The sequence below is a fragment of the Solanum verrucosum genome, unplaced genomic scaffold (genome assembly GCF_900185275.1).
Source record: "Solanum verrucosum unplaced genomic scaffold, falcon-dt-bn FXZP01000261.1, whole genome shotgun sequence".
Classification (NCBI taxonomy): Eukaryota; Viridiplantae; Streptophyta; class Magnoliopsida; order Solanales; family Solanaceae; genus Solanum; species Solanum verrucosum.
In genome coordinates this window covers 9,963,896-9,975,426 of record NW_026019969.1, presented here as the reverse complement: position 1 = coordinate 9,975,426, position 11,531 = coordinate 9,963,896, and the positions used below count along the sequence as shown (strand labels likewise).

At 27.6% G+C, this 11,531-nt stretch overlaps 1 protein-coding gene across 1 annotated transcript; it reads right to left on the bottom strand.

Moving 5' to 3' along the window:
• Positions 1-7,925: 7,925 nt before the first annotated feature.
• LOC125815827 (probable WRKY transcription factor 9) lies at positions 7,926-10,202 on the bottom strand. The gene is made up of 5 exons (XM_049495382.1): positions 9,947-10,202; positions 9,702-9,833; positions 9,074-9,448; positions 8,867-8,983; positions 7,926-8,570 (listed from the first exon to the last, which is right to left on the bottom strand). Exons 1-5 carry the CDS (start codon positions 10,109-10,111, stop codon positions 7,947-7,949), a joined length of 1,413 nt encoding a protein of 470 aa, XP_049351339.1. The 5' UTR covers positions 10,112-10,202; the 3' UTR covers positions 7,926-7,946.
• Between the last annotated feature and the right edge of the window lie 1,329 nt (positions 10,203-11,531).

The following is an 11,531-nucleotide window of genomic DNA, read 5'->3' as shown; positions in this document are numbered from 1 at the left end:
TTAAACTTTATGTCAAGTCAAACTAAGTCACTCTTTTTGAAACGGAGGGAGTATTATTTTATGCAGATATTAGTTAGATAAGTATTAGTTATTTATGTATTATTAATTATACATATGTTAGTTATTTCATCATATATCCTGCATAAAATAACATATAGATATCCTCATAACTTATCCATGTATTAATTATGCTGGTTTCTAAATTGTCAATAAAACGCCGTATTAATTTTGAATTTCGTATAAGTTATAAAAAATAATGCATGAATAACTTGGATCTTATCTAGCTATTAAACGGACCATAAGGGCGTGTTTGGTAAGAAGGAAAAAAAAATTCGTGAAAAATAATTACCTAAATTTTTTTTTAAAAAAAAATAAGTGGATCTTTTACTTATTTCTAATGTCTGATAAGTAAGCAAGAAAAAATAATTCAAAAACATTTATATGTTATCTAATAAAAAGTTATGAAAGCAGATAGAGATGGCTAAGGGGTTCAGGGGTGGTATGGTCGGGGATGACCGGATGAGGATTGGAGGGAGTGAAGAGTAGATAATAAACTTAGAATTTCACTTATACAACTTGTTTTTTTTAGGGAAAAATTGTCTGAAATATATTCAAACTTTGACCGAAATTGTTGTAACAATACCGAACTTTGGAAAAGACCTTTTACCCATGCACTATTTAATAGTGTATTTTAAAGGTATATATGTGCCCACGTGGACATCATAAAAATTACATCATAATAAATAGTAACGTGTCCACGTGGAAACATATATACCTTTAAAATACACTATTAAATAATGTAGGGGGTAAAAGGTCCTCCATAAAGTTTGATATCGTAACAACAATTTCGGGCAAAGTTAAAGTTTTTTTTAGACTCTTTTCCCTTTTTTTTACTTTCATTAGAAAAGTCACTTTCCTTATTTTAAGAAATTTGAATATGAAACACAAATTTAAAAATATTTTTCTCCCTACCAAACAGACCCTTGAGTAATTATAGTAGGGGAATTGTTGAGGTTTTTCCTCGACAAACTTCAACATAAAGAAAAGTTAAATGAATTGTTTATTGTAAAACTTAAGCACAAAAGAACAATATAAAGAGGAAGAGAAATAGAATATAAGACAATAGGAACAATAAACTAACTTTCTTTCTTTCAAGTGTTCACCAAATCTTCAAGTGTATACAATATGAACCCTTATGCCTCTATTTATAGTGTAACATAGAGGCATACAAAAGGTTAGTCATAAACATGACATTAACATGAATATAATGGAGAGGTTATGGAAGTGAAATGTTACAAGAATAATGGTTATAAAGGTGGAGGTTATGGAGGTTATGGTTATCTTCACAATGGAGGAAAGTATGGAGTAACTTGATGTAGTGGATATCCACAATATATTATTTTATAACATTGTTTAATTTCTTTACCAAATAACTTAAATTAGATATCATTGGCAGTGAGAAAATTCATAATACAGATGTTTTTGGCAGATATTTTAGATATGCTTAAAAAATGAGTATTGAAATATTCAGGTAAGACAATGTTTATATCAAGTCTCATCACTAAATTTTGGAGCATCAAATAAGAGTTACAATTCATTAGCAAAAGCAATGAGATATAATTTTTATTTTTTTGGTTTCCATCAGGTGTTCGATATCCACATTGGAGCTCCACTAAATCCGGATTCACATCGAGAAGTCCCACAGAAGGTAAAGCGCTCCCTAACAAATGCGTGAAAACATGTTGCTTATTATTGTATAACTTATTGAACAAAACAATATACAATGTCATTGTAAGGGTAATAACAATTATGGAAGATTGCAGATACTTGTTCACAAAATAATTGACAAATAAAAATCACAGACATGCAAAAATCATTTAATTTTGAAGTACTTTTCATTGTATCGTGAAAAAATCAATTAGGAAATCAAATTTTATATACAGACAAAGTAGATGATGTATAAGGAAAAAAACAAAAACCAAATAGAACTAGTTGTTTGACACAATTATATAACTTTTTAATAGTTAAATTTTTTGAAAGCCTTTCAATTGATATCAATGACAGGGTAAAACGATTGAAATAATCAATTTTAAGATTGTATTTGTATATTATTTGATTTATTTTAGTAATTATCAACATCTTTAAGTTTCTAAATTAATTACAGTAATTATCATAGCCTTTATTTATATATTTATTATTAATATAGTTTTATTAAAGAATAACTTTTATGCGCTGCCAATTATAGAATTAGATAATTAAAAAAAAAGACATTTTATTTTAGTAAGTTTTACTTAGATTAATGTTAGATGCTTTGGTATTCTGTGGAGAGCTGAAATAGTTAAATGTATAATTTTCCCACTCAAAACTTACTTTATTTGTAATAAATACTAAATTTGATTTGATCTTCTTTCATATAATGTAGTTCTTTGTAACAATATAACACTCACACTCAAAGTTCTAAGATTTGAGTGTTTTATTAAAATGGTGCATAAGAAAAAAGGACCACTTGTAGATTAAAAAACATATTCCTATTATACAATACTTTAAAGAAAAAGATTTGGATAATAATTAAAATTTATGGAAATTGTATCTTACAAGCTGAAAATTAAAGACTAGAGTATAATTTCCGTTTTTTAGCATCTGTTATATGTTGGGCCAATTGGGCCCGTAATTACCCAAACATCTTCGGTATTAGGCTTTTGGTTATATCCACAAATTTGAGACCATATGTTTGTTCGCAGACTAAATTATCTTAAGATTAGGCGGGATAATATAAGTTGAATACGATGAAGTAAAATATTTCAGAAAAAGGTTTGAAATAAAATATATATTGTATTTGTTTGGCGGTCAAAATTTATTTAAAGTTGTTTTTCTTTTTTCATGTTCAACAATTACCTGTTAAATATGTACTATACAAACATTTTTTCTTTAGGGTATTCTTTTCACTAATTATATCTTACTAGTATATGTGTCTGCGCGTTGCGCGGATATTTTAAAATGATTTTTTTTAATTTAACAATGACTAATATGAATTATTATTGAGCGTATATATATTATATATCTTTTACTTAGTATTATTTTCTCTTTTTTTGGAACATTGTTTTAAATATAAAGATGCATAAAATCAATTGTATTTTAAACTAATAAAATCTTATCATATTTCTCATGGATTATTAGAATTTTGTCCATAATGTAATTTCTACATAGATTTTTTAAAGAAAAACCTTTAATGTTGAGATTAAAAGGATAGTTACAAACCACCTTATCTATAAAAAGAAGTGTAGTTGAACTAATCTTTACTTATCAATTAATTTAGGGATAATTGTACATAATGGCAAACTATTAATTCAAATTAAATGGTATAACCACACTTTGATTTAATTGTGCCCTATAGCAAACTGTTTGCCAGTCGCCTTTCTCCCTCAAACTCTCGCTCACCACTCTCCCTCTGTCGCTCGCCTCTCTCGCTTTATACAAACAAAAATGTATAAATTGTGTTTCTGTTTGTATAAAGCGAGAGAAAATTGTATATACACATGCAAATACATATATCTTCGTCCTATACACTTATAATTATACAATACAAATATTTCCCTGTCCAGTTCTCTTTTGCATTTCTCTCTTTTTCGCTTTATACAAACACAAATTATACAAAATATAACATAATTAAGGTGAATTTATACTTCTTTGTTATCAGCAAGTGATATAAAATTTCTTTATGAAAAAAAAAGAATATGATGTATCAATTTGAGAGCATAAAAACTCAACTCAAATAAGTCGTTAAAAACAATTGTTTTTACTATCCAAAAAATGATTTTTCCTTTTAAATGAATCAATTAAATTGAAGGCAATAGTTAAGCAAGTTTAGAGTACCTATTGAAGTTAATGATTAGATCTAACGATAAATATAGTGGGTCTAATTAAATAATAACATATCTTAAAAATTTTAATTTAAAATGAATTAAAATAATTGTACATTTTTTATTGTCCCTTGATTCATCAAGGTTTATTAGTTGTTTATGATAAGTACAAAACATAGTTTCGACTCTTCTTTAGCCAACTCAACAAAAGAACAAATTATGTCGTTGATTTCAAATCATGACACCTTCTCAACCTATCAAACACATTTTTATACAATTTAAGATGTAAATTTAAAATCATATAGTGTTAGAGACTTTAAAATCCCATAAAATTTAAAGAATAAAGTTCCAACTAAAGTTATCCAATTTTTACCTATCTGGGTGCTAAATCTCCCACTAATGGTGATCCTCTTGATATTGAATTTCTCACTGATAGGACTACACTCGATAGAGTATTAATTTACTATATTTTATCTATTATTACTTTGTGTTATACAAAACAAATGAAATTTTAATAACATGTTAGAAGTACTATTTTACTTATTGATAAAAGAAATAGAAATTCTTTATACCCAATAGATTTTGGTGCATCAAAATTTTAAGGAGAATTATACAAATAATAATAAGGAAGAGCATATTGTGGGTCAGCAACATAAATCAGTTATAGTGATATTTAAAAAAAGTTTTGCAAATATTTTAAACATCTGCCAACAAACTATATAAAATAAAGCAACTGAAGCAATATTTTTATTCTACATGAACAAAAAAATGGAAGCATAGCATAACTATCAAGTTATATTGTATGACAATCACATTCATTACACCTGCAATAGCCACAATAACTATAGTGAATGTTAGAAAGTTGGAGCTCTTGTATAAAACATGCATAGAAATAATGCAAGAGGAAATTGGTAAGCCTTATTAACAACGACTCCAAGTTGAACTTTTTCAATAAATCTAATTTTTTTTTTAAAACATTATGATAATGATAATTATAAAATTAAAGTAGAATTTTTTTAATTATAAAAATAGACATAGGGTCTGTTTGGATTGGCTTTTGACTTATGACTTATAAGCCAAAAGCCATAACCTAGGATTCCCAGCTTATGGCTTTTGGCTTATTTTTGTTATTTTGGCTTTAAAGTAAGTGCTTATAAACACTTTATAACTTTACCCAAACATTTCAAAACTATTTAAAAACTATTTTGACTTAAAAGCACCTAAAATAAGTCAATCCAAACGGGCACATAGTTCCCTGATGAGTGCATATTTGGGAGCGCTTTTCATTGACCTAGTAGATTCCATCATCATAATTTACTCTGTTTTGTCAGCAAACCTGGTGCCATGGAACCATAAATTTTCTTATTCTGTAAAAAGGAATTTTGAGGAAGTAACAAAACAATGAAGTGTTCAAGCCTCAGTCCTTTTCTTATTGATCCTTCATGTTCATGAGACTGTTGATCACTCTTGCTTTTTCAATTTTATTTAATTCTGTGGATGGATTATGAAGACGGACAAAACCACAGGTGTTTTGGCTTATTAATAATTAATATACAATTTTATCTTTTAAAATTAATTACATTCAAAAACTTATCCGTTTGGATGGATAACTATCATTTTCAAAACATTTCAAATTTCAAAAATGAAGTAAAAAAAGGAGACCTAAGATGGAGTTACGTAATTTTTTATTTTATTTTATTTTATTTTTGTAAAATTGTATCTTTTTGAGTGTTAACGATTTTTATTTTATTTTCAGCTTTTTAAATTAATTTTAATAATTCCATAAATTTTGCATTTTTTCTTTAAAAAATTGTGGATTATTTGTTTTTATATAATGCAAATATTAAAGAAATTAGGATGGAAATTCTTGTTTTTATAATTTTTATAATTTTTTTTAAATGAAAGAATTGATTAATATTTTTTTAAAAAAAATTCTTCAAATGTAATAAATGTTTTTTTTTAAAATGTAATAATTGATTACTTAACTATTTTTTTGAAAAAAAATGTTATTAGTATTTTATTATGTTAAAAGAAATACAGTTTGTGAAGTTTGTTTTATGTTTGACATATTTAAATAAAAATATAAATAAAAATGTAAAGTTTAAATAAAAGTTTGAACTAATTAAATATCCGAAATGGTGTATTTATTTAAAAATATTAAATCCTAATTTTTTTGTTGTTGACAGTTGGCTTTAACTGGAAAATTACATTTAAAAATATTTTAAAATCAAATTTTGAAGAACAGAAAGATGCAGTTTTTTCAGTAATTGCTGACATGTGGATTTTTTTTAAAAAAAAACTTATTTTTTTTAAAATTGACTTTTTAAATACTAAAATTTTGAGATTAATTGTGGCACTGACATGTGGCATTTTCCCCTCTCCTTTTGTATATAGATAGATGTACTTACATACTTTTTGGCAAAATTTCATGTTATTTTTATTTTTTCTTTTAAAGTAAAAGCTAAAAAAAATTTGATCGTATTAAAGTTTCAATAAGTATTCTTGATCGAAAGTGATATATTTTACTATAATTTCATTGTATTTATTAAGTTTTATATTTTTGACATCTTGATTTTAAATAGTAATAGAGTCTATAAAAAACGGTCTATCTACCTTCACATGATAGAAATAAGGACGCGTAGACATCATTCTTTTAAAATGTCCACTCATGAGATTATTCGGAATATGTTATTATTTATCTAACATTAATAGAGAATAGAGAATAGAATATCATGAAAAATAATAATTAAGGTACTTATCTATATTCTATAATTAGAAAAATAATACTAAATTATCATCTCCAGAAACTTATAAAATTCCAGCATCCATATTAATTAATAACACCTAGTTATATATGATGTTATCCTATAAGGCGAACCATTCTCTATAATGTCATCCCAAGTCTATTTTTTGAAAAATTAGGCTATAGTTGATAAATTTAAGAGGTCAATAAGAAAAAAAAAGGATCATATATTATTCAAGTTTTTTTTTTATCCCTAATTCTACGGCTAGCATTAAGATTTCCTAGTGATTAGCATTTAATTAATTAGTGGTATAGCCCATCAAAGGCGTTAAGATGGAAATTAAATCACCATCTAATTTAGGTATTATTAGAGTAGTCTTTTTGTTTACTATCCCTTTTCCCTTTTCATCCTAACTAAACTATTCGAACGAGAAATTTAATTAAGTTGAAATAGAATTAGAAAATTTAACTAGATTGTTTGACATTTTATGGCTAAAACTCTACATTAGAATTAGCATTACACTAGCTACGTACATTAGTAATATATTTTGAACTAGATTAAAAATTTATACTAGTATTATATGCATGTATATATAGTCCGATTCTCTTGTTTTCTTAAATAATGTATAGTAATGAACATTTAGAGACATTTTTTCTTGATCAAATAATCAAAACTGAATATATTAACATTTCTTTAAACTTGTCAGTAATTTCGATTTAAATAGAAATTTATTCGAGGTTGATGTGTACTCATATTAATTAATTAAGTACTTGTATTATATATGCTAACACAAAGTGCTAAACAAACCTTTTAAAGATCCAACTCAAAGTTTAGCATCAATCAAGGGTTCACATGGACACCCCCCCCCCCCCCCCCAAACTGGTGACTTACAAAAAGAAAGTATAAAGTGATATATACTATAGATCAAATAAAGGAAGTCCACGATACATTTCATTGGACTTGGACAAACTTATTTACTTGACAATTAAATACAAGCATTTATAACCTATGCTAAATATATATTTTTTTTCAAAGGTAAAATGCAACACACGAACTTTTCAAAAGGTCAACATAGTATTATTTTCGTCCAAAGACCATATGAAATTGCAACTTTCGTGCATATATGAGTTTAATTAAACTTGATATTTTCGACTTCAAAACATAAAAACTAATATATATAGAGGAAAAAAAAGTACTAAAATTTTGACAAATATAATATCTGAATCATAATTCCAAAATTACAATGCGTTAATAAGATGCTAAGCACCTTAAAGGTATAATTCATCGAATTTAAATTTTGAATTTGTCTCTGCTGAGACCAGTATACGTAGTATATCATCATTCAACTCTCTCCAGTTGAATTGCTTTGATCTTTATTAATGAGTGAAGAAATAGCAGCAGCAACAGCAACCCTAAACTTAGGATCAGAAGCAATTGCACTCATATTTTCATGAGCGTTCAACATAGGAGGAATATTATTATTATTATAATGATGTTCACCTTGTAATTTAGGACTAGCAAAAAGGTTGTTCCCTTCATAATTAGACAATTTAGACATCCAATTAGAATGTCCCAATTCATGATTATTTGAAGAAGAACTTGCAAAGGGAAATTGATGATTATTATTTGACATATTTTTGGTGAGATCAAGAACTAAGTTCCCTTGTGAAGAATTAGGATCACTAGAATTAAGGATGTTGTTTCTTAAATTGGAGAAATTATAAGGTGAAGAAGAAGAGTGATGGTAATTTGGTGCTAGATTATGGTGGTAATTAGGGAAATTAAGCGGTTGGTTTAAGTTGGAATTGTGATTAAGAAGAGGACTAATACTTGAATCCACTAACATGAATGAAGCTGCTGCTGATGCTGTTGATGCCATTGCTGTTGCACCTACTGGAAGTGGATGATTATGTGTTCCTTCATATGTTGTAATCAATATTGACATGTCCTCCAAACATCTTTGTACCTACATTAAACACCGAGTTTAACTTATATACGTTGACTGTTTAATATATACATTTTTTTAGAGGATGCAACAAATTAAATCACACCAAATCATAGTGAAATATTAATGTTTGAAGTTTCCAATTTCTCTCAAAAAGCTTTAAACAAAAGAATGAGTTTACTTATATTTCATAATAAGTGGAATTAGCAATTTGAAAAAAAATGACAGATAATATGTTACAACAAAATTATATTACATCGAATTATATTGTTAAGGTATATTATAAGTTAAATCTAGAGAAACGATTTTTATCGTACCTGTTTTCTAACTGGACAACCGGGCGCCACCGTGCAACGGTAGTAAGCTCTGGGACAATTAGGACTTCCTTTAGCAATTTTCTGACCATATTTTCTCCATTGGCAACCATCATTCATCTGGAAAAAAAAAATGAATTTCTTTGAATAAAAAATGTTTTTTTTTTTTCGTTTAAAGAAAAAACGAAAGATTTTTAATATTGAACTTACTGTAGCGGATTCACATCTTGCTCTGACTGAAACCCTAGATTTTCTGTTTGGTGGAGAAGCTGTAGTCACATGACTTGTTAATCCTCCCAAATTTTGTGGTTTATTTTGTATTTGATGATTAATTGTAGGATGATCTTTTTTCTCCTTTCTTTGATCTTCTTCTAATATTTCCACTAATTTGCTGCTTGTAGTACTATTACTACTAACCAAAGTCAAAGATAACCCTAATTCATGATCACCATCCATAGTATCATCTTCTAATGATGTTGGTGATGTAATTCTATTAGTATTTAAAATATCCAAGATTTTTGGAACCCTTGTTTGTCCTTCACTAGTATCATCATTTCCACTCAATGAAAGAAAATTTTTGTGATCCTAAAATAAACAAAAAAAATTAGGATGAAAAGACAATTAAACATATATAAATGTTGAGTGAATTGATTTCTGACCAGATGGTCGCTCAACTAATAGTTATTATAGCAGAAAGTCATCTTTGCTTCAACAAAGAAAGTGCCTTTCTGAGATGATAATAACTAACTATTATAAGTTGAGTGACCATATGAAAAATTAAGTCGATGTTTAGTTAAAACTATGACATGAAATTGATGAAAATTGTTTAGTACTATACCTTGTGATTATTTTGATGAATTGAGAATTTTGCTTGTAGATCATAGTAATCTTTCATTGTTTGCTCCACTGCCTTCCTCAATACTTTGTTTTCCTCTTTCATCCTCTTCATCTCCTTTTCTAACATGGATAACTATCATACGGAACAAGTGAATAAAAGTGTATGTTCTCTAACAGTTTCATCAAAAATCTTTAAAATGAGATGATCAATCTTCTTACAAGTAATTAATTAAAAAAAATATGTACCTCTTCATGAGATTTTGGTAATTCTTGATCTTTTGTTTGTGTTTTCTCATTCAATTGTGATGATTCTCCAATTTGATTTTCTTCATTTTCTTCTTCTCTAGCATCAAGTTTCAAGCTGAGATCAATTTCCATTTCATTATCACTTTCTGATTTGTTGTTTTCCATTTGGAAGAGAGAAGAAAAAGAAAAAATAAAACTTTGGTTTATCTTTGCTTTCTTAAATTTCTCTAATTTGTGTGCTGCTTTTGAGACACCAAAGTCAATTCCCTAATCTCAAAGTAATTATAATATAATTGGACATCTAAGGACGCATCTAAGTTTTGACTTTAATTAAATAAACCCATTAATACAAGCTAATTAATAGTAGTAGCAATAAAAAAGAATTGTAAGTAACTAATATAGTATTAGGAACTGGCAGTATAGTCTGGCATTGATCTTGAGCATCCTTTTTGTTATTTCCTACTTCCTAAGTATCACAATTCGGATTTCGAAAATCAAACTTTTTAATTTTAATCGTGAATTCGAACATAAAATTTTTAAGTTTTTTGAATTCCGCAATATTCCTGTCTTTCGCTTTAGGACCTGCCCCTCGATATGGTCAGTATATACTATATATTATTGGACAATAAAATTTATGTGTTCTAATTATGACGGTTCACCAGGACTTCTTTCATCCTCTCTTTTCTGCTCACTTATAGGGTCGAAACCCCATGTCCCCTCAAAGAGGGAGGGTGTCGACTGAACATCTCAACATTAGTGGTGATTTCGCGCGCATCCAATCCCCGATTTTATTTATCAAGTATTATCATGTTTAGTGAATTGTGATGTCCTACGATCATGCCGGGTTATTTACATGTATATTTGAAAATTATGTAAAAAATAACTCACAATAATTACTAATTTAAAATATACTAAACGTATATAAAAAATAATTTAACCCTAGTCCCTCGAGATGTGAATACCGCCACATAAATTAGTAAATTACTTGAACACCCTCAATAGCTTCCCCCTAGTACATTATTAAACCTTCGATAGTATGTATATTAATAGGCATCCCACTATATAAATTAGACTTGCGACTCTATGTAATAGTAGCATGCTTCAAGCACTTAATTTTCAACGTAAAATTTCAATTCCATTGCCAACTTGATGTAGACATAATAGGAACTTAACGACAGCAACAAACTAAAAAATATACCATCTAACCAAAGTTAAGTGATAAAAGTAGTAACTAATTATTTGATATAAATATTGAATGCGCATATAAAGTTTTTTTGAAAAAAACTTAACTACATAGGACCACATATTTACATACGATTCTGAAAGAATCGCACCTCAAAGGGAATATACATATGAGCACTCAATAATCTATCACAATACAAACATTAATTAATATTTATAACTCAAACCCATAGCTATTTTATCGTTGATTTAAAGCTAACCATCAAATAATAATTTTATTTTAATAAAAAAAAGTTAGCACAGACATCATCTTCTTAAGGAATGTGAGGCATGTACGAAATCCCATCAAGCCTTGGGATCGGATCTTGAAATTGTCAATTGGAAGACCTCTCTTTCCTCTCTC